General features: G+C 41.7%; 1 protein-coding gene across 3 annotated transcripts in view; it reads left to right on the top strand.

Moving 5' to 3' along the window:
• ELP3 (elongator acetyltransferase complex subunit 3) overlaps positions 1 to 25,056 on the top strand; it is a 189,001-nt gene that overhangs the window by 39,093 nt on the left and 124,852 nt on the right. For all 3 annotated transcript variants that reach the window (XM_081345107.1, XM_081345108.1, XM_081345109.1), the window contains exons 8-9: positions 2,346 to 2,507; positions 15,717 to 15,843. In XM_081345107.1, the coding sequence (XP_081201233.1) occupies positions 2,346 to 2,507; positions 15,717 to 15,843 (289 nt within the window). The remainder of the gene's footprint in view (positions 1 to 2,345; positions 2,508 to 15,716; positions 15,844 to 25,056) is intronic.

Genomic DNA, 25,056 nt, shown 5'->3' with positions numbered 1-25,056 from the left:
GTTTTGTCTATATTTTTCTAAGTTCCATTCTGGTGGCCTGCCTCCATTGTGAACCTTCTAATGAGCTCCTTCATTTTCTTCATAGTAACTATTACTTGTCTGGACTTAATAGGATATAGTGCTTACTAATCTATACATTGTTATATATGTTGCCTTACTACAGAATGAATATGATGCCAAGTTATATTGCAATCTAATCTAGTTGTAGTATTTGAACATTTCAAGAAATACATTTGTATAAGTTAATTTCTAGATTTAACTTGCTGCATACTATGGCTATGACAAATAACTGTAGCTACTGCAATGCAGCGTTTTAGCAGTGAGCAAATAATCCCCTGACTGTAAGTAAGAAATATAGTTAATAACATAATTTCTACCTCTTTTTATATTTAATTATGTCCTTCCTCTTTAAAATGCTTTTTCTACAACTTCAAAGTAGAAGGGTTACTTTAGAATCAAGATATATTACCTTTGATTTTATTTGCCAAATTGTGTTTTGCAACAGTGCACTATATATTAGTCATCAGCGGAAAATTTGTGTTCCACCGTTCATTCATTGAAAACAGGCTTCTGAAAACTACTTTTTTTCCTTGCAGCGTGGGATGTGGCTGAAAGTAAAAGCTTCACAGCAATTATGAGGAAGTTGGCAGACCAGAGCATGAGGGTTTTCTGAAGGCTCTCTAGAAAGTATAATTATATTTTCTCCAACAGGAGCTAAATTTTGCTTCCAGAAGATATCAGCAATGGACTCCTTCAGCATCCAGAGTTCAGTAACTTGGGAAAGGCTGATGAACAGTACTATTCTTTCTTCTCAAGGCAGATTCAAATGGATTAAGGGATTAAAATCCAATGGAAGTAATAAAATACAATGCAAAAATGTATCTGCTGGAATTGATCAACTGCTTGATCATGTACCATTATACCATTCTCAGTTCTTAGATAGACCTTCTTGAGGACCATCTGTTGTCAATCTAGTTTTTTAGGTCCTCCAACTAAGTACCTATCACTACCACCACCACCTATCCCATATTGACCTTGCTGCTGGTCAACTACTACTTTTATTTCCTTCCACCTTTCTCAGCATTATGGACTTCACATACTGTGTCCAAAATATAATAGAACCAGATCATTTGCATCTCAAGTGAGAACTCTTGATTTATTGTTCTGTGATCCATTTATTTGTTTTAATTGTTATTGTATTCTCGAGTTCAGAAGCATCATTGCTTTTTCTATACTTCTATACTTTGTGTTTAAACTCAAACTTTAGCATTTTCATCACAGGGAAAAGCACTGCCTGTACAGTTGTGATCTTTGTAAGGGCAGACATACCACAGCATCTGAATATCTTTTCCAAGGCCTTTGTTGATACCTTGCCACATAGTAGTCTGTGGCACAACTCTCACACCAGCAGAAACAGCAGCAAAAGAACATGTTTAATAAAGCAATATTGCTCCCAAAAGCTAGTGTAAAATAATGATAACTTTAACTGAAAAATAAAGGATGTTTAGAAATACACACTACTATTGATTGCTTTTTCTGATTGAGATATTTCAGATCAGCACTTCCATAACATGCAATCTGAAAACATTTAACTACTGAGACTCACAAGTTTTCATTTGGGGTAGACAGTTCTTAATTTGTTCTAGGCTTGAATGAGGTGGCTCATCAGTATATCTGTAAATATCTGTGTATCTGTAAATCAGTCCCATTAAATAGTAAGACAATATGCACACGCATGCACTGAAGTCAAGGCGCAGTTCTTTGAAGCATAGTGGGCTATTCTAAGGTGAGCTTCAGGAACATTTTTCAAACAGTTCACATTTTGGTTTGTCTATCATAGAGTTGTGAAAAAATCTTGCATTTGTGAATACCAGAAACCCACTGAAGTTGTACTCTGCTTCTTTTCATACAAGGAAAAAGACTGCTTTTTTACCCCTAATACTGGAAGTAAAATTAACACTTCTTTATACTAGTAGTTCATGTTGAAACATGTTGGAAGCAAATAGTGTCCTGAAAAGAGAAACATTCAAGCAAATGTCCTTTTTCTCCAAAGCTATTACATGAGGCAGCATAGTTTTTCAATGCAGGGAATAAGCACAAGTGAGATCAGCTCCAGACCATCCTTTAGCAAATGATTCTAGTTTACAGAATATTTTAGTAGCAGACTACAGAGATTTAGGGACTGAATGCACTAAGATATTCTCTGAAGCCAGTGACTGTAATGAGGTAAGCTGTCTTAGATGGATGTAACCTGTAGACCATAGCATGGATGATCTTGGTTAAATTTAACCCACCTCATTTGCAACTCTTTTTCACTTCACTTTCCCTACTACTCCTTTCTACAGGTACTCTGAGCGAAGCCTTACAAAGTGCATTGGGATTACTATAGAGACCAGGCCAGATTATTGCCTAAAACGGCATTTGAGTGACATGTTGTCTTATGGATGCACAAGGCTGGAAATTGGAGTACAAAGCATTTATGAAGATGTGGCCAGAGATACTAACAGGTAAGACCTGGGGGCCAAAGAGAAGAAAGGAGTTAGAAGTTTTTAGAGGAAAATTATACAAATTTAGAAATGAGACTCTGACAGAAGCTTCCATGGAAAGATGCCTATATTTTCAGTGTTTCCTGCTTCCAAAATTCCTGACTGCAATTTTGCATTATGTAGGCAGGATAGCCAAGCATGCCTATCAGATTCTCTTGACCAGCAGGCTGCTTTAATTTTCGCTCTTCTTTTTAAAATTTAAAATAAGTGGGAAGCCAGTGTACTGCACCACAAAATATAAGTCACCTTACCCTGACCTTTACTTCTAAGAAGGTATTCGAGAGGCATATATCTGACAGTCTGTGAAAAATGGTGATTGCTTGGAGCTCAGTGTTATATGTGGAATGTGCCTAGCCCTTAAATTGAGATGGTAGGTATTATCTTTAGGGCATTGAAGGGAATGATGGGGAAGCAAGTAGCAAACAAGTGATTTGTAAATAGCCATGCCACTCACAGTCATCATGTGTGAGCATCAACTCATAAAATGTAATCTGTGTCACTGCGTTTTTATGTGTTTGTCAGTAATGCACGTTGCAGTCTGCTCTTTGCCAGATGTGCTGTTATCTTATCATTGTAACCATGGTGAGTGTCACATGTTCAACCATGTTTTGGTTTCATGTCTGGTTCTACTATTGTGTGCGCATGTCCAAACAAAGGTTTCTTTTTCTTTCTCTCTGTGCTGAGCATGTAGTCAGTTAAGAGTGTTTTCATTTTCTGATTAAAGTTTTTACAGTAGAATATGTTTCGGGTTTTCTTTCTTTTACCTGGAAGCACCATGCGTCAAATGAACCACGGTTCATCGACCTCTGATAAGGAGTTTTTTATTTACTCCTTTGACAATCTGTGAACTATAAAATTGGACAACCATTTGTCTGAAATGGTATAGGACTTCCTGCCTGAGCGGGGGGGGGGGTTGGACTAGAAGACCTTCAGGGTCCCATCCAACTCTGTTATTCTATAATAATTCATCTCACAATTTAAGGTAACTGATTGCTTCTTGAGTTACTCCACTTTAAAACACCATCTTGCAGAGTTGGGTTTTAATATATAAGATGCAGGCAAAATGATCAAATTGTCACAACATCTTCACAGCAGGAACACATTTAGGGCCTCTTAGTTTGGTGTCTACCCTATGGCTTGGCATATATGAAAGTCATCAAGGCTTACCATGGTTTGAAATAAATGGGCAAGGAGAAAAATACCTTCTCTGCTCCCTTATAATGATAATCTTTTGGCCAGAGAGCAAATCTAATTGGCAATAGACAAAAAAAAAAGAATATCGGCAAATAGTTTACAAGTCATTTGTGCCGTTTGGCAGCACTAGGCCAGAGATTATGTCCTCTAGTGTACCAATTATTTTCTTTCCATATGAATTCAAGTCCTGGTATTTCAAATATCCATGAGGTTTTCTTGGCCGTGGAACAGAAAAGGTTTGTCATTGCTTGTTTCTGGAATGTTTTATCCTGGTCTAATTGACAGCGTTGGTATTCCTGGAGGTCTCCCATGTAAACACTAACCAAACTCAGCCCTGCTTACCCTTCTGACTCCAGAGAAGTTCACTTAAATGCTTAAATGATAAGACATGCTCCAGCTTGCTAGATACTAACAGAATTAGACATTCTGAGAGCAGCATTCAAGTCTATATCAGTCTGTAGCCTTAATCCAGTAGTATTTTTTGATACTGGCAATATGTTAATTTCCTATCCCCTTTCTGTATGTACAACAAAAGTACAGCTGAGTACAACTGGTCCACTGGAATTGGGTGGCCAATAAATTTAAATAAATCATAGTAGTAAACAAAATGTTTGCTGGTTTTTCTCCAAGTTAATGAAAAAGAATCATCCTGATTTGATAATTTTGGGATGAACCAGTTTTAAGGGGTTCATATGTAGAATTGACTGTATGTTTAAGAAAGTACATCAAAGTTTACCTTTGAGATGAGTCACTTTCCTGGACTTGATAGGCTTATGAATATTAGGGCCTGGGATCCAGAGTTGAAAGAAGTTCAGATTTATACCACACTATGATTGTAGAAAGTCTTAGTCATCGTAAGTAATTCTAAATTAAACCAATTCTGCTGCACATTTGCCCAAATTCCAGGACTAAAGCTCTCACGAGAGATTTTATGGGCAAAAAAAAAATTATTTTAGTAAACCACAAAAGATTGGCTTTCCATGTGTCAGATGCTCTCCTGGGATGCAGGAAAGGCTTGGAAATTGAGTGAAGAAATCAACAGCAATTTCTTTACACTCTGTACCCAAGAAAGTGTGCTTGAGCAAATGTTGCCCTGCTTTTTGGAATTCCCTTTGAGCAGAGATTTATTCAACTTAGTCCTTCTTTGGCTTTAGGAAAACTCTGATATACCTACATATTCCACCGTACATGGGAGGAGGGTGTGCTGTAATTGGAAGGCAGGGTTATGGGTGTATGGCATTTGTATTTTGGGGGCTTTATCTTTCTTGATCGTTTTATTTTTATATGTACTGAGGGTTTTCTGGGAGTATTATTTTATATGGTGACATTGTTAGCCTCCTAGAGCCTTTGGAAAGAGGCAGTGTGCAAGCAAAATAAATAACAAAAATGCACCAACTTGCATATAATGTTTACACACATGATAGCAGAAATATGAGAGTTATATTGTAGAAATGTGAGTTTTATTACAGATATTTTCAAGAAATCTGATATAGTTATATCTTTTTATTTTTAATTTATGTAAATATATGTATATTAATATATAATGCCAAATGTCTGTATTGTATATGCATTTACCCTAGCTGGTACTTGCAGAAACAAAATTTGATGCTGAATATTCAACAAAAAAGTGGCTGCCAATTGCTACATTCCAGTTACCATTATCTGTAACTTCACACTTTTATCATCTCATTTTGCATTCATATCTGTAAGCATTTAAGAATATAACAATGCAGTATGTGAATTAGCCTTGAAGAGGTCCATTCAAGCATTCTTACCTGGTACTAACTTTTCACTTTTAAAATGTTTCACCTTCACTTTTCACTTTCTTCCTTGCAATATGGAATCATAAACATTTCTTAGGTAGGTCAGCTTTCTATTAAAAGGTAAAAGGCTCAAAAGACAGCAATACTAAAAAATTCACTGGCGTGGAATTGTTTTCTGGCTGAGTAAAATGGACTTAAGCAAGGAGCCTGTAGATGATTGCAGAGATAATGTTGGCGACAGGAATGTAAGAACCATTAGCAGTATCATTAAGGGATAATAAAGGAGAAAGTAAATGTCTGCTTAGCCTTGGGGAAGGAGGGAGCATGAGAAAGAGAATCAGAATAACTCCATCTTGTATAATTTAAAGAGGAGTAAGAGGAAGACTGCTCAAAGCCCCTTTCTGAGTGAGATGGGTAGCTAAGAAATGCAAAATATAAATGACTGATTGTTGGATGGATGGACTGACTGACTGACTCTGTCAGGCTTTCAAAATTCTACTATTGTATCCAACAACAGTAAAATACAGTTTCAGAGGCTTCTGCAGTGCATTCGTTCCTGACCTGAATGAACTTGACTTACCTTGGTCTTTGGAACCTCCAGAAGATCTAATAGAATTAGGAATAAAAGTGAATAAAATAAAATAAAATAAATTATTTGCGATAAAAGTGAACTTTAAAAAATGCTGTAATGAATATATTTTACAGAACTGTATGGAAGTGATGGCAATATATCAGAGTGCTGTTGAAATGCCAAAAAACATTAGTTTTGCCTTCAAAAAGTAATGAAAGAGAAGCATTAATGCTATCGGAATATTGAAATGTTACCATAGTTAGGTATGGACTAACTGTGGTAACATTTCAGTATTGTAAGCATGTCATTTAAAGGTAAAGGTTCCCCCGCACATGTGTGCTAGTCCTTTCCAACTCTAGGGGCCGGTGCTCATCTCCGTTTCAAAACCGAAGAGCCAGCATTTGTCCGAGGACATCTCCGTGGTCATGTGGCGCCGGCATGACTAGACACCAAAGGTGCACGGAATGCTGTTACCTTCCCACCGTAGTGGTCCCTATTTTTCTACTTGCATTTTTACATGCTTTCGAACTGCTAGGTTGGCAGAAGCTGGGACGAGTAACAGACGCGCTCACTCTGTTACGCGGCATTCGGGATTCGACCCGCCAAACTGCTGACCACCTGATCGACAAGCTCAGCGTCCTAACCCACTGAGCCACCGCATCCCTAGCATGTCATTATTCCTATGTAAAAAAAAGGGAAGGTAACAATTGAATGCAGAAATATCGTAGGGGTGGGGTGGGGGTAGATTGTCAAGCATATCTGGAAAAGTATGGCAGAATACTGATTGAAATAATACAGGAAATGACAATTTAGCAAACAGCTGTAAGCCAGGTAAGGAATGCGCAGATCAGATTTTTGCTTAGCCCTGCCTTAGGCATGAAAGTGGGCTGGGTAACTTTCGACCAATCACTCTCTCTCTCTCTCTCAGCCCACCTCACCTCACAGGCTGATTGTTATGGAGAAAATAGAAGAGGAAAGAATATTAAGTATGACTTGACTTTTCTATACAAACAATAAAGGTGGAATAAAAAGGGTATGAATTTGAGAAAGATTTTTTGCGCATTTGCTGATTTAGTGAAAGAGTATGATAAAGAGAATAGACTTGACTTGATTAGCACAAATACTGAGTCCAATATTGGTTGCTAAATGCAACAAGAGCAGTGCATCATTAAGTACAGTGCATGAGAACCAATGGAATGTTCAGGAAAGGATTCAGTGGAGGGAGCAGGATCTTTATATTAATTAGAATAATTGTACTAATAAAAATGGAATGAGTGATTGCATGCCCATTTCTGAATCAAGTATGTTACAATTAAGTTTTGGTTCAGTCTTTAGAGATTTAGTGAGATATTGGTAAAATAAAGGAACAAGATTATTAATTTCTATCAGCACCACTGCAATAGAAAATATACACAAATCTTCAGTCATCTCAACCAATAAGAGAATCCGTGCTAGGGAATTAAACTCTATTTATCGTTAGGACCCTACTTCTTTTGGGAGCTGTCTAGTATTGTAATGTTCATCTATTGCTCTAAGTTATTTTTTTCCTCTGTCTCATAAAGTGTATTCAAGAGAAATTCTTAACATGTTTCTCTGTATACCTGGGAGTCAGGTTGGATGGTGCCCTTGTGTACTTGTATGTAGACAAGATTGCCTCAGTTAATTTTCCTCTAAACTTGAGATCATGACTACAGCTTGGATTTTTCCAGTGATAATTTTTTTAAAAAATTATGAAGCAATTTACTCTGTTCCTCTTTATTAATACTGCTGTTTAATCATCATACAGTATTCTAATGGAAGGATCAAATGCAGATCAAGAAGAAAAGATAACATTTGTGAACTCTTTAGAACTGTTTGAAATCCTACTGTTCTTTGACTTATTGTGTAACCAGAGCATAATCACATTATTTTCAAAAGAAAAAGATTCTTCTTAAATCAACAACAATCAAAATTGTGCACTGCATCATATCTATTAAACACATTGAGGTAACATCCACTGTCTTTGTTGGAAATAGAATAATGAAGCCCTTGAACTATCAGTTTTTTTAGGGAATGAAGTTGACTTCCACTCAATGAGATAACAATGTGGCATAAGCTTGGGGACCCATCCCTGAGATCACACATATACACATACACATACACAACTCCACTGTGGGAGTTGCTCTTAATGATACGGGTCATGCACTTACCAGTTTTCTACAGATATCACAAAAGGGCTGAAGGAGCTACACAACCATTGCTACAGACTGACTTCTATCAATTCAAGGCAACCCCCTTTGTTACTCTTCCCAAGAGTGGTTGTCCAATAAAAAAAATCATCACCAAAGCAAGGCATACACTTCTCCAGGAGATCACAGGACCCTATTATTGCAGTAAAGGATCTTCAGGCTACTTTTGCATTGCCTGGTGTTTTCACACTGAACAAGAGTAGCCTTTATGAAAGAAGAAGGAAGAAATCACTTCTCTCTAGAAGAAACATTGCGACCCATCTCAATTATTTCAAATACTACTTAGATTATTTATTAGACTATTATTAGAACAATGCTGTATAGACAGATGAACCCCGCTTAAATTGTATTTTTGGTATTAATGAGAAATGTTATACTTGAAGAAAATAAAACACAGTGAATTTCTGTTTAGTGCGTTCAATAAAGTTGTGATACCATACATTGTTGTCAGAATACAAGCAAATTTGAGGGCTAATCCACATGGAGCCCCATTTCCATCTGTCCTGTGTGCCATCGTTCACTCCCTAGAGACTAAAATGGACAATGTGAAATTTGAGCGGGCCATGAACAAGAAGTATATATCGGAGGTGGTGACCCTTTGAGAGCTGTATGCAACGAAATTTCATTTTGATGTATGCCGATTGGTGTACATTCAAAGTGACAATAAAGTTATCATCATCATCATTATTTAGTTAAACGTCATTGTTGTTAGTTGCAAAGTCGTGTTCGACCCATTGCGACCCCATGGACAACATTCCTCCAGGCCTTCCTGTCCTCTACCATCTTCTGGAGTCCATTTAGGCTCACACCTTCATACTTATTGTTTGTTGTTAAACATTGATACTTATTGTTTAATCAGAATCTCTTTATGTATTAATAGGGCTTAGATAAAGCTTAGTTCACAGTGTAAATAACAGTCTAAATGGCTCACTACTTTTTTTCTCATCACTAGGCATCTAAAATACATTTAGATTTATACATATACACATATATACATTTACTGTAGTTGTTAAGTTTATTGGGGCTATTCTGGGTGACTTACAAGAGTAAAATGGAAAAAGGAAAAAATAATTTTAAAAATGTAAACATAACAATAGCAAAGCAATTGAACAAGAGGGGGAGAAGAAAGTGCAGAGGGGAGGTGGAGGGTCAGCTAATTAGTCCAGTAGCCACCTCCAATGTGGTACTCCCATATTGGGTCCCCAGGTCAACCAGTAGAGTCAGGTCTTCAGGCCCTTGCAGAAGGATAGGAGGGTGAGAGCAAACCTCAATCCACAAGGAGGAGCAGGATGTTCCAGAAGGCCGGCAATACAGCAGAGAAGGCAATTCTGGATCCTGCCAGTCGGAGTTTCTTGACTGACAGAATCTGCAACAGGCCTTCTCTGCTGGCACAAGTAGCAGGGTCTTGCCTTAGCAGGACGAGATAGTTCTTTGCTTGTGATAGAAATAGAGATAGAAGTATAATTTTTGAAATTTTATTGTGTGGCAATATTGTAAACAATGTATATAAAATATATAAAGGAAGATCCTACAAAGTAAAGGGAATTAATAAAACATTTGGGAAGGAACAGAATGAGAGATTCATAGCCTTCATTAAAACTCTTGAAATTGGTGATTGCAACAAATCATCCAGCATAGTGCTCATGAGTTTCTGCCTGTGCAGTAGGAGTCTCCTTCATCTGTTTTCCCCATCATGAACAACCTAGATGCAATTTAGAAGATTCTATACAAGGTTCTATAATTCTGGAGGCCGAAGGGAGAATAAATTCTGTTGGCAGAACTGATATGCAGTTCCATATCATCATGATTAATTGGATTAAGCACAATGCTTCATCAACGGAACTGCATATCAGTTCTGCCAACAGAATGCTTTATTTTCCTATCCAATATTTGCCTCCTATATTGTGGATTTGCTTATGTGTATTTAGCACTCTTGCCCCAATAATCCCAAGTATGTAATTTATTACCCTTCCTCCAAGGAGTTCTTTCAGCTGCAAAGAAGGTGAAGATATTTTCATGCTTATCTCAGGTAGCTGCTTTTAAAAGTCCTTTTGTCTTTCACAGATATATGAATACTTGAACATAGAGGATATTACAGTATGGAAGGTAGACCTTCCGTATTCAAATAAATATAATATCCAGTCTGATTTTTATTTATTTATTTATTTATTTATTTATTTATTTGTTTGTTTGTTTGTTTGTTTTTATAAACCGCCCTTCTCCCGAGGGACTCGGGGCGGTGTACAGAGTAAGGTAGGTATACAGATTGAACAATAAAAAACAATAGTAAAAACAAACTGGGACCCCAATTAAAGCTATCAGGCCAGGCCGGACTGCTGGAACAGGAAGGTTTTTAAGTCGCGCCGGAAGGTGCGGAGGTCGGGGGCCATCCGGATTTCGGTTGGTAAGCTATTCCAGAGGGCTGGCTCACCCACTGAGAATGCCCTCCCCCTGGGGGCCACCAGCCGACATTCCTTGAGCGGTGGCACCCTGAGGAGGCCCTCTCTGTGGGAGCGCACAGGACGGTGGGGTGCTGACATTGGCAGAAGGTGCTCCCGTAGGTAGTCCGGACCCATGCCATGTAGGGCTTTGTATGTCATTGTTAGCACCTTGAACTTCACACGGAAGGCAACCGGAAGCCAGTGCAGCGCACGGAGGAGAGGTGTGATATGGGAGTATCGGGAGGCTCCCAAGAGTGTCCGTGCCGCTGCACTTTGCACCAGTTGAAGCTTCCGAGTGGATCTCAAGGGCAGCCCCATGTAGAGAGCGTTACAGTAGTCTAGGCGAGAGGTCACAAGGGCATGGGTGACTGTACGTAAGGCATCCAGGTCCAGATAAGGCCGTAGTTGGCGAACTAGTCGAACCCGGGAGAAGGCCCCCTTGGTCACAGCTCCTATGTGATCTTCCAGGGAGAGCTGCGAGTCTAGGAGGACACCCAGGTTGCGGGCCCTATCAACAGGGGGTAGTAACTTGTCCCCGATGTTAAGGGATGGGACGTTCTGAATATCCTGGCTTGCCGGTACGTACAGCCATTCAGTCTTGTCTGGGTTCAGTTGAAGCCTGTTCCTCCCCATCCATTCCCAGACCGCTTTCAGGCAGCGGGACATCACGTCGAGGGCATCACTGATATTGTTTGGAGTTGAGATGAAAAGCTGGGTGTCATCAGCATACTGATGGTACCCTACTCCAAAGCTGCGAATGATCTCACCCAGCGGTTTCATGTAGATGTTGAACAGGAGAGGCGAGAGGACCGACCCCTGAGGGACTCCGCAAGCGAGAGGCCTCGGGGTCGACCTCTGTCCCCCTGCCAGCACCGACTGCGAGCGACCCTGGAGAAAGGAGGAGAACCAACGCAGAACCGTGCCTCCCACTCCCAGTCCCCTGAGGCGTCGCAGCAAGATACCATGGTCGATGGTATCGAAAGCCGCCGAGAGGTCTAATAAGACTAGGACAGAGGAATGGCCCCTGTCCCGGGCTCTCCAGAGATCATTCATCAGAGCGACCAATGCCGTCTCCGTGCTGTAGCCCGGCCTGAAACCCGATTGGTACGGGTCTAGATAAACCGCTTCATCCAGGATCTGAGGAAGTTGGTGCGCCACCACGCTCTCAACAACCTTCGCAAGGAAGCGAAGATTGGAGACAGGACGAAAGTTATTCAAAGAGGATGGGTCCAAGGTGGGCTTCTTGAGGAGAGGTCTCACCACCGCCTCCTTCAAGGCGGTGGGGAAGTGACCCTCACTCAGAGAAGCAGAGATGACCGCTAGGAACCAGCCTCGTGTCCCCTCTCGAGCTGCATAGGCCAGCCAGGAAGGGCACGGGTCCAGTAAGCATGTGGAGGCGCTCAACCTTCTCATAATCCTGTCCACTTCCTTAGGAGTCACAGGATCAAATTCCTCCCAGATGACGTCGACAAGACTGTCCATGTCTTGTTCTTCCAGCTCAGCCCAGTTGGAGTCCAGGCCAGTTCGAATCCGAGCAATTTTATCCAGCAGATATTGACCGAATTCCTCGGCTCGACCCTGCAAGGGTTCTTCCCTCACCTCTTGGTTCAATAGGGAGCGAGTCACCCTGAACAAGGCAGCCGGGCGATTATCTGCGGACGCGATGAGGGTGGAAAAGTAGTTGGATTTTGCCACCCTTATCGCAGCGAGATAAGACCTGGTGAGGATTCTTAATCGCAATCGGTCGGATTCGGATCGACTGGATCTCCAACGGCTCTCTAGGCCCCGTCTCCGACGCTTCATCTCCCGGAGCTCCGCGGTGAACCATGGGGCTCGCTGGGATCTGCGCCGGGTCAGAGGCCGCAAGGGTACAACTCGGTCCAGAGCCTCCGTGGCTGCCTTTTCCCAGGCTTCCACTAAGGCATCCGCCGAGCTGTGAGCAGGGAGTGCATGTGTGTCCCTAAGCGCTGCCTGGAACTTATCAGGGTCCATTAGGCGCCTAGGGCGGTACCATCTGACTGGCACCGTGCACCCACGGTGGGGGGTGGCAAAGGGGAAGTCTAGCCGCAGGAGGTGGTGATCGGTCCATGACAGGGGCGTAACAATCGTGGCACCCCCACCGATATCATCACGCCACCGTCCAGACAAGAACACCAAGTCTGGGGTGTGGCCTCTCTCATGAGTCGGTCCAGAAATTATTTGCGACAGGTCCATGGCCGCCATGGAAGCCATGAACTCCCGAGCCAGTTCGGACGATCCTCCCAGGGACGGTAGGTTAAAGTCGCCCAAGACCATGAGTTTTGGGAATTCAACCACCAACCCTGAGAGGACATCGAGTAGCTCGGGCAGGGCCGCCGCTGCACGATTAGGTGGTAGGTACGCCAGCAGCAGGCCCAACTGCGCCCCTGGGCCGTATCTCAGTAGGAGAGACTCACACCCGACCATCTGAGGGACGGTGGTCTCTCGCGGGCTAAGGGATTCCCTGATGATAACTGCCACTCCCCTGCCCCTCCCATGGGTCCGAGGCTGGTGCAGCACCTGGAAACCTGGCGGGCAGAGGTCAACCAGAGGGACACCACCCTCTGGGCCCAGCCAGGTTTCCGTGATGCAAGCCAGGTCCGCATGCTCGCTCTCCACTAGGTCACGAATGAGGTGAGCTTTGTTAGCTACGGACCTTGCATTCAGGTAGACCAGCCTTAGCATGGGAGGCTGCACACCTTCGCTCCCGGGTCCTCCGGGGGAGTACAGAGGGTCGGAGCGTCTCACCGCTTGTACAGAGCGGAGATGACACTCCCGGTGACGATACGGCCCTCTGTCTGTGCACCTTCTGCCGTTCCCCACCATCCTGGGAATGGGCTGTTTGTCAGTACACCACTGGGTATTATCGGCGACTGGTCCTCGTTGTACACCGTCGCGAATGGTCGTAGGCCTGGCATGCGTTATGGTGGCTGGAAGGCGCAACCATAGTCTTCTCCCACCCCCCTCCCTAACCCCACAAAAAACTTAACTAAGAACTTAATCAGGGGCCTTTTGTTGGGCTTATGCTGGAGGCCCCTGACCCTGCCCGGCCATCTCTCAGAGGCCCAGTGGTCGGGCCCGTCATCGAGATTGGATGTAGTGCAGGCGGGTCGCACCCAGGAGAGGGGGGAACCCCTGAGGGCGTGCAGTACTGTGCTGGAGTATTGAAGGAGCATAGTCACAAGGGGTTCCGGGAAGGCAGTCCCCTGGATGGTGAATTTGCAGGAGGGTCGAGTCGGGTAGGTGGGTTTCTGGATCGTCACCCTGCCACTGCCACTTGGCCGGGCGAACCCCCAGAAGCAGGCCACTCCTCATCCTCTCACGATGGGTTGTGTCTCTGCTTCCGGAGGTGGTCCAGAACGTACTCTGGGTGAAGCATACCCCATAGAGCTCTCACCTCTATGGGGTTGCAGGTGTAAGGCCAAGCCACTCTGCCACCGTGGCTTGCACCCAGGCCCGTTATGTCCTGTGGGGAGAGAATGGGCAAGGATGGTTGAGAGTGGGCAGAAGGCAAGGTGGAGGGATTCATTAACTGGCGTCAGCTTTGGTGGTTCAGCCGCCCAAACAGTTTCCTCCCTGATCCTCTGGGCGTTGTTCCCGGCCGCAGCTCCATAGGCCCCTATTGGTTGGGGACCATCCGGAGCGTGGCCTCCCAGAGGTATGGGAGTCCCTGGTGTCATGTCGCTGCTGTTGCCGTCTCCGTTCAAGGTGCCTCGAAGAGGTGGCTCAGGGTGTGGGCCGTAGATGCCTCGCCGCCGCCGCTACCGCCGCTGTCAGAGGCCCCTGGGCAAAAACGGTCGACCGGGGCCCGGAGAGGCTGTCACCGCCGCCCTCGCCTTCGTTGCCGCCGCTTCCGCCGTACAGGGCATAGAGAAGTCGTTGGCACCCATTCGGGGCGGCTGCAAACGGCTCAGAGTGCAGGCCGGAGACGCTACGCCGTGTCCATTTTTGCCGGCGTCGAAGGATCCTGGTGAGAGTGGTCGGCCGGGGCCTGGAGAAGCTTTCGCTGCTGCTGTGGCCCACGCCGCCATCGCCTCCATTGCCCAGCGTCTCCTTTGGTGTGGATGTTTCAGAGGCACCGCCGCCTAGGAGCAGCCCAAGGTGGTCGAGGAAGAACAAGGCACCAGCCCCACTCAAGATGACTGCATCGGTTCAGGGGGCGGGCCGGAGACGCCACACCGCTGCTGCTAGCGCCTCTGTCAAGGCCCCTCGGAGGACGGTCCACCGGGGCCCAGAGAAGCTGTCTCACCGCCCGCGTCTTCGTTGCTGCCGCTACCGTCGTAAAAGCTGGTCTGCGGCGTCTCCTTGATCCCTACATTAACTCAGTTGAAGTTAGAAAAATTAACAGATATAGCAACATGTAATAGAATATGGGTAGAAAATGAGGTTTCTTGAAAGAATGTTATTAAATATACATTCCATCAATGTTTCATTTGAACATGGTTCTGTCTAGCTTTTGTTGAGAGTGACAGGCTTGTTTATATTAATGATACATATGTTCTTCTTGATTGTAGCTTTAGTATTTGAAATCTGTTGGAATCAAAAATTATGGGCACAGGGTTTGTCTAAAAAAATTGTGTGACACTAGAAGGAAAAAAAAAACTATACCAGAATTGTAGCAATTAATTTTTATATGTTTATTAACATTTGAATTACTTTTTTGATAATGGGACATAAAGACTTTAACCAATATGCTCCACATGTTTAGAGTTATTTTATCTAGAACGTAGTTTCCAGACCTTTCTCTGTCCTTTTTTATTGCCATGCTTATTAATTTTGTGGTTATGTTGATTTTTTTAATGTTATTTATAGATTTTATTAGTTTTCATAATATTTAGAAGGTAAAGGGTTTTGGATACAGATACTCTAAAATGCTTACTCAAGAGGTTTTCATCATGGGGAATATAATTTTTGAATATGTATATGTAAGTTTCTCAACAATTTCCTTACTCCAGGGGCCATACAGTAAAGGCTGTGTGTGAATCGTTCCACTTAGCCAAAGATGCTGGGTTCAAGGTGGTAGCACATATGATGCCAGATCTCCCCAACATGGGACTTGAGAGAGACATCAACCAGTTTGTGGTAAGAATTTACTTTTTTATTTCTCTCTGATTATTGCTCCCTTGGACTCATGAGACATCAGGGCCTGGAGAAGGAGAAGGAATAAAGCAACCAATGAAAGCATGATCTTTCTTTTGAATATCCTTTTATTACCAAGCCTTTTCATCAGATGCTTGACTATTTGACACAAAAAATATTCGTAATTATTTCTTAAAAGTCAAATGTTGGACAAAGCACTGATGATTCTGTGGACAAAGAGATAATACAAAGCTGTGAACTAAGTAACCTATGCAGAAATCCATGCTTAGCAAGTTCAGAGCTGAATCAGAGTTCACGTTAGCAAAAGAAAGAAAGAAAGAGAGCATAGGTTGGAGATATAGTAGCTCCTGTATATCAAGGGCATTTTTCATAACATTATTATACTATTTCCCTTAATACTAATACAACTGCTCAGGACCATAGGTTCAAGAGAAGCTAAAGGAATATTTTATCAAACTTACTACAGCTAGACAAATTATTATTTTGTTCACAACTAATATTTTTGCAACACTGGCTGCTATGTCCAGTGGTAATTTTAAAAGCTTGATACTATAAAGGTATAATTTAATTCACATATTTTGGTAAGCCATTGGTTGCTTGTCAAGTCTTTGTGGTCTAAACCTTAATTGGCAGGGTTCAAACAATACTCTGTACCATTAACCATCAAACAAGAGTCACCTTGTACCACAAGGTGGGTGACAAATAAAGAAGAACAAATAACATACTATGCCATCAGCTATCATTTAGAAATACTCTCTAGGTTTGCAAAACATACCAAATCAAACAAAGCATATTTAAGGCTCAGTATAGTATGTGAACCCAGCTGCATTTCATAAATATAATTACAATAATTTAACAGGATACCCAATGTTGAAAGGTAGCATTATATTACTAGGTATTAAAGGCCAAGCAGTCAAAGGGGTCTAGGACTACTAGGTGTGGCCAGCTCACTGCCACCAGCTCGCCACCACCAAGTCACCTCTGCCAACTCACCATCACCAAGTTGCCTCTGGATAACTTAACACAGCCAATTTGCCACAGGGACAACTCACTGCGGGTGGCTGGAGGGAGAGCTGCGAGGGTGAGTGAGCGGGTGGGCAGAACAGCGGCAGTGGCTGGGGGCTTCCCATTTTCATATCCCTTGCCACCGTGGACCATTCAGCAGCGGCAGTATTCGGGCTATTCGGCGGTGGCAGTGGGTGGGACTGGGGGCAAAGAGGCAGCAGCGACCAGGCATGTCCCATTTTCACACACCACCATCACCAGCAAGCTCCAGGATACAATTAGAACATTGGTTAGAGAATTTGAATTGGCAGTTGTATTTTAATAGGTCACATAGTTCCATGCCTGAAGTGTTTTATTTTATTTCAGCAAAACCTCATTTTAATAGACTGATTGAATATAATGCAGGAGGAACCAGAGTAGGTTATCATTGGACTTACATCATTTGTCTGATGACATCATGTAAATTTTACATAAATAAATTTACATTCATTTCTGACATTTGCATAATGTTGATATTATATCAATGAAAATGTAAATGACATATTTGTATCATTCAGGTAATTACTTTTTTATGCAAGTAGTATAAATCACAGTGGAGATTTGCTTTGCTTTGCTTCATGTAAAGTCTTTCCATTAACATCCGATCAAATGAAATTTCGTTATATTAAAATGAAGACAAGTCTAAGAAAAAGGATAGTTTGTAGTTAATACACGACAAAGCAGCAGAAAGAGGAATCCCAAGTGTGCATTTTCCACTTCTATTACTTTTTTCAATGCTGTTTTGACAGCATGGTTGATTCATGACACCACCCCCCTTCCATTTTCCCCCCAGGTCACCTCATTTTTCTTGTATTGTGACAACACACGTGTGCTTTTTATTGCCTAATGTAGTCTTGAAATGCTGGCTGTGTTAAAAACCTCATTAATTTTGGTGAGCAGTTGATTTATGCCAGCTATTAATCTGATCATGTTATAAACTCCCCTGCTGAATCTGCGGCACTTGAAGGGATATGCGTTCTGTTTCTCTAGTTTCCTCTAATTTTGGCCCTATTGATGTTAATTGTTTACAGTAGAAGTTCTGGAACAGTGTTGTGAATTATGTGTTGCTTATGTGTACAATTTATTATTATACTGTAAACAAAAAGTTGCTTTTGAAATTCTCTCTTCAGAATTTAGAAATCTCAATAGATGTACCCATGATGTTTGCTAGCAATAGAAAGTCCCGCATGAAATCCTCATGAAATTTAGATATATGTATCTAGCTTTATCAAAGAAGAACCATAATGAATCAGTCTAAGGACCTTTCTAGTCCAGCATTCTCTTTTTATAGTAAGAAGAACATGAATGCAATATTCGCATTCCCAAAACTGGTATTAAGAGATGAGCTGACCATGATATGAGGAGGGAACAAGGAAGATATATTGCAAAAAAATGTAGCCATTAGTAACCTAATTAGTGACCTTCATGATTTTGTTTAAAGGTTTAAAGTAATCTCCTAGAGAGTAATCTCCTACTAGATTACTAGTAATCTAGTAATCTATTACTAGATCTTTTGAAAGCAGATTCCATAGTTAACTGTGAAGTTGTGAAAAAGTTTTTCTTTCTTTTGTTTAGTATCCTAACCAGTGTTTTTTTTCTAAAAAAAAAAGGTGCTGGAACTCTCATCTTGGTGGGCGCAGGAGGCGGGGGGGGGCGGCGGTGCTGCTGCAGTCATGGGTGCGAGGGGTATTGGTGGTGGGCTTCCCCCCAGGGCCAGAGCCAGCATGGCTGGTGCTGTGAGAGCAGCAGGGCCCGCTCTATATGGTGGGGCTGTGCGGTGTGGGCAGTGGAGGCAAGGCGGGCCAGGCGATGCAGGGCAGCCACTTAGGCATGCAGGGTGAGGCGACGGTGGCACAGGTCCAGCACCAGGTTGGCCACCAGCCTGGCTGACACGGGTGAGCACAAGGAAGGAGTGCACATGGACTCTGCAGAACCCACCTCCCACTCCTTGTCCTCTCTTACTTACCTAGTGCAATAGGCTTTCAGAGGGAGCTTTTTTTTGTAAAAAAAAAAAAAAAGGTGCCGGAACGCCGTTCTGAGCGTTCTATGAGAAAAAAAGCCCTGATCCTAACCATCAATGATTCCTAGTCATTAAATGACCTAGATTTTCATACCTGGATAACAAATGAAGTTGAGTGGTTCAAGTTCTAAACTAAGATTAGGAAAATCCAGGTTCAGATTTCTAATTAGCCATGAGGTCCGCTCAGTTATTTAATCCTAATGTTATCTCTTGCGACTAATTAATGCCATAGGATTGTTATATTTATATTTATTAAACTTATATACCGCCCTTCTCCCGTAGGACCCAGGGCGGTTCACAAGGCAATTAAAACAACATTACAATACAAAAATTAATAGCAATTAAAATAGATTAAATTTTCCTTAATTAAAATCTAAAACCCCTATAACTCTGATTAAAAACCCAATTACAATAAGTTAAAAAATTATGAGGATAAACTGAGACAAGATCATCTACAATATAAACAAATAGTAAATATAGTGTTGAAATTTGTAGTATTATGCAAGAGAAAAAAGGAATTTCACTTCATCCTGTTTTTCCACACCATAATTAGTAATGGTTACCTCTGTCATTTCCACCCCTATCCCAGTGGTGGGATTCAGCCAGTTCACACCACTTTGGCAGAACCGGTAGCTACTTTTTTTGTTGCCCAGGCCCAGAATGGACTTCCAGAAGGAGCATCCACACAGAGAACCGGTTGCTTACATATTTGAATCTCACCACTGCCCTATCCCCATCATAAGTACTTAACTCATGGAGGCATAACTACTTTTTCAGTAAGTCTAGAACACAAAGAAGTATCTCCATACAACAATGCTACAACAATACTTCGTAGGCCTTAAGCTATAGACCTCCAAAAATAAATAAAAGGGATGAGGAGAGGAAAGGTATTTTTCCCATTATTGTACATGCAGGGAAAATCTCTTAAAATCTCTTAAAGACTTGGGAAACTGACAAACATCCCCTTAAAAACTTGCCATTTTTGCAGAAGGAATAATTCTACAAAAAAGATCCTTTTACCTTTTTCACTCTTAGATTAGCAGAGGCAGGATACAAGGTGGTTCGGCAGCAGTGCCTTGAAAAAATATTTACAAGAGCTTTATTCAGCAATCCATAAATGCCTGAAATAATAACTTTAATTGCAAACAAATTGCACTCAGTTAAACTCTGAACAGTTTAATAGTCTACATTTTTATTGTTTCCGGCACAATGAAATCTTGGAAAGAAATAATGTAAAGGGACTCAGCCCTATGCCTGTCCATCTGTCCGTCCATCCATTAGCAGAAAGGCTCTCCCAAACCAAAGAAAATATGGTTTGGCAGGAAAAGCTAATACAACAAAAAGGAGTAGTGTGGAAATGGGCTGCTGGGGGGAGGGGGAATCCCACTGTGCACCCTATGAGCATAATCTCTAGACAGTGGCTGAGAATATCTCTTTGAGTCTTCTAAAACTTGTTGTTTCTTTCCTGTGATAAATAAGCGTTTGGGCAGCAAAGCACTGAATGTTTTTGGACTTCATGTTTTTCCTTGACCTTAGAGATTGTACATTCTTTTAAAATAGAAATATATGACCATCCTGGTAGTGTCCAAGATATAAGCCACAAGTCACCTGACATGCTAAACCAAGTCAAAGACATAAAGTCTTAATAGATTTTCTTTGGCTTTGGTTTAGCACATCAGGTGAATTGTGGCTTATATCTTAAAATGAGTGAGCTCCAACAGTTGCAGTTTATACCAGTGATCCCCAACCTTTGCAGTTTGGCAGCTGAGCAGGTGGAGAGAGGGGAACCAGGCCACACAAGCAGCAAGCCAGTGCTCACACGTGCGCATTGCTCAATTTATGCAAGTGGTGGGCTAGTGCGCACACGTATACACATACAGCTTGACTTGTACAAGTTAGGCAGCACGTGTGTGCACATGCGGCAGCCCACCACTCACACAAACTTAGCTGTACACACATAGGTGCATGCCAGCCCACCACTCGCACCCCTGGTTGCAAATAGGCCACAGCTTGGTAGTGGACCACAGCCCAGGGTTTGAGAAGCCCTGGTTTATACCACAAAGCATCATTTAAAAGAACATGTTTTAGCGCATAGTACAGCTTCAACTTTTCCATGCACAATTGCAGTTGTAGGACTATACAGTAGGTCAGAGGTCCCCAACCCCCGGTCCATGGACCGGCACCGGTCCGTGGTATGCCAGAAACCTGTCCGTGCAAACAAGTAAAGTCCCATCCGTAGGATGCAGGCAGTATGCAAAACCATTCCCCCCTGGTCCGTGAAAAAACCTCTCTCCACAGAACCGGTCCCTGGTGCCCAAAAGATTGAGGACCTCTGCAGTAGGTAACGTTTTGCTGGTTCCTTTCTTGGTTCAAAAAAAGCTACAGACTTGGATTTAAACCACCCAGAATTGTTGATTGGGAATGGCATTTAAATTCCATATAGCATGGAAAATGTATTAATTTTTGTATCAACAGCTAATGTTCTGTTCTGCCCCATGTGCTCAGATCTCTTATCTTTGGCACTCAGTGAATAGCACAAGGGAAACAAACTGTGAACATGTGCTGGGTACATCTGCTTTTGTCATGAACTACGTGGGGCAGCCTCCTGTGTTAAAAAAAACTCTGCGAACAAGTATGAGCAGTTTGCCGTTTTTCTCTTGCACCTTAATTTCTTTTCCAGCTGATGAATGGTAAAACTGTTCCCCCCCCCCCTTGGGCTGCTTATGACTCATCAACTGAAAATGTGCAGGGCAATTTTGAGAGTTGAATGATAAACCTTTGCTATCCTCCCCTCTGCTCTGCCTTTGGATTAATTGTTGCTGTAACATCACTGACATTTTAAAATCTCTGAAATAACTGCAGAGGAAAAAGTCAGCTGTATCAGATTCTCTAGTTCAGGAACTCATTTGCCTTTCCAAGGAATCACCCAACTTGTTGAAAGACTGTTGTTTTTTTGCTAGCAGAGTTAATGTGTACATTATTACTCTAGTAATAGTAAACATTGTAGTATAAATGATAGTGAAGAATTCTCAAATAACCATAACCAGATTTAAGACTGTCAGTCATGTTCCCCCCTAAGCTGACCTCTTCCCCAGACTGTAGAATCTCTGTCTATAATCTCCACATTCCTTTATATAAATGTAGGTAAAGCACTGACTTTAGGCTGTCCCAACCATTTTTTTATACAAGCTGTATCTCAAAATAATGTTAATTTTTGCTTTAAACTTGGGTTTTTTTTATTTCAAGGATGTACTATGTGTGTAAGGAATTCTGGTGTTTCCCACTTTGCATCCACATTTAGATATACATTCTAATACCCAATATTTTGATACCATTTGTTGATGTTTAAAAATGTTATCCTTGGTACCCAGATGGTAATCCACACACTTTATACTGAAAGAGGCTGCTGTTATTTAATGATAGCTCCTGACCTAGGTAGTTTTGAAAAGCAATTTTTAAAAACACAGAAAAGAAAAGAGGTCTGTTGAATTAATCTCAGTGTAAAGTGCCTCACAAATAAAAATCTGGAATGTTAATGAATATCAAGGAGCAAGAATGAGGGAGCATCCATAGACGGTATGTATTTCAGAGGTATTTAATTCACCAATGGGAAATAAAATTTTGCTATATTTTCAGACTGATTAAAACTCTTCTGATGGTTTTATGTGTTGTTGGGTGGTATGATCTCCACAGTTTCATCCCTGAAGATTTTAGAACACTACACAAAACTAGGAGGTGTAGAGATGGCCTACATACAACTTTGAAATTACCATACTTTTATGGGACAAGGATGCAAAGTGATGGGAACTTTATCACATAATATTAGTGGGATTTTTCTTGTTCTTCCCCAGGCTTAGTTGGAATATTCTGGAAAGTGTGTGTATGTGCATGCATGTGTTTTAACTATATTAAATCTATTGGGAGAGTTGTGTTACAGTTTTGTAATGCTTCTCTCAAAATGACATGGGACGATCTTCAGCCCCAAAAGGTGGGCCTGTCTTGGGATCCCTGAAGTCAAATGGGGTTTTTTTTTATGCAGGAGGCTTAGCTAGCCTGTTTTGAATTTCAGGATGGGTTGAGAAAGATTAGGACTCCAAGATATAGGCTGCAAATATGTAGATGACCTTGAAAAGGTGGCAAAGAGTATAGACAATTCTGTATTTAGATTTTTCAACTTTTCCATTTTAACTTTGTTGCAATTGTGGTATACTGATTACATTCCTTTCTGTGGGTTGTTGTTGGTTTTTTTGCATCTAAACATCTTCCTAATTTCTGAATATACTGATGTGCTATTTTTGATGGCAGGCCTGTTCTGTTGTACGTGAAATGTACAACAAGCATTTTGAGGTGTTTGTTGTATATCTGTGACATATGCAAGCATTGAAAACATGCTTTTGGCCTCCCTATTCCAAGATGTTTACTGTCTTTCACAGTATTTCTTACAATAACAAAGTTTTTATGTATGTGTATGTGCTTAGGCATATACAGGTAGTGCTCAACTTACAACCCCAATTGGGACTGGAACTTCTGTCAAAGATGATTAGAGGTCTGGAGGCTAAAATATATAAGGAATGGCTGCTGGAATTGGGTATGTCTAGTTTAACCAAGAGAAGGACGAGGGGTGACAGGATAGCAGTATTCCAATATCTCAGGGGCTGCCACAAAGAAGAGGGAGTCAAGCTACTCTCCAAAGCACCTGAAAGCAGGACAAGAAGCAACGGATGGAAACTAATCAAGGAGAGAAGCAACCTAGAACTAAGGAGAAACTTCCTGACAGTTAGAACAATTAACTAGATGACCTCCAAGGTCCCTTTCAACATTATTATTGTTGTTGTTGTTATTATTATTATTAGTGAAGTTGTTAAATGAGTCGTGCTGACTTTATGACCTTTTTTGACATGGCTGTTAGGCAAATCATACTGTGCTAAAGCAAATCAGGCTTTCCCCATTGACTTTGCTTGTCAGAAGCCCCAAGGAAGGTTGTAAATGGCAATCAGGTGACCTTGAGATGCTGCAAACATGATAAATACATGCCAGTTTCCGAAGTGCTGGAATCACAATCCCATGTCCATGAGGACATTGCAACGGTCATAAATGCATCAACCTGTCATTGGTCACTTATTAAATGCTGTTGTAACTTTGAATGGTTGTTAAGCAAATGGTTGTAAGTCAAGGACTATCTGTATAAAGGAAAGGGAATGAAAAAAAAAATGACCTCATTTGATTTGGAGGGGGCAGGAGCCAGTTGGGGAAGGAAAGAAGTCTAACCTCTAGCAGACTTAGCATAAAGTCTCATGAGAAAGTAAACAGTTTATTACATCTGTACATTTAAATGTCAAGTGACTGCTTTTATGTCCTGGCAACTTGGAGTCATTCAACAAAAATCAGTCTTGGTTGTTTGATGTATTATTCCAAGGCCAACAGTTCATTATTTTGTCAGGAATGCAGGCATAGATAAGGATGGCTGCATGAAAGAGTCTTTCATCTTCCTGAATGAGGAGCATAACATTAAGCTGCTCCCTGTTATATCTAACCTGTACAATCACCATGGCAGGAATACTTGCCTGGGTAGATGCTAGGCCGATTAGAGCTGGACCAAAAAATCCAACCCTCTTCAGAGCATTATTATTACCGGTATGTTTTTTTATTGTTTTCTTGAAGATTTTCTTTAAAAATTAAAAAACGCCCTTTTTACCTGATCATTTTTTCAGTGTCCTATGTTTCTGTCTCTCAATTGATATTTTTATTATTTATTTATTTTAATTCCATTTATATCCCGCCCTTCTCCGAAGACCATCAGAACATATTCTCAGTAACACTGACTTCCAGTCAGTTATGATTAACTAGTTATTGTAGCGAATTTAACTCTTTCATTAGTAATCCTTGATCAGTTAGGATCTCCCACATCTCATCCAGAGAAGAGAAAAAAGTAGTAATTGGAGGGAACCATGGAGAGACACAGTAGCAACAAAGATAATTTTAATGTGATAGATCAGTTTTTCTCAACCTTGGCCACTTTAAAATGGATGGACTTCAATTCCCAGGAATGCTGGGAGTTGAAGTCCACCCATCTTGAAGTGGCAAGGTTGAAAAACAATACGATAGACTTTCATATACAGGAGACTACTACA

Source organism: Vipera berus, assembly GCF_964194415.1.
Source record: "Vipera berus genome assembly, chromosome: 1".
Lineage (NCBI taxonomy): Eukaryota > Metazoa > Chordata > Lepidosauria > Squamata > Viperidae > Vipera > Vipera berus.
This window is presented reverse-complemented; position numbering and strand designations above follow the sequence as displayed.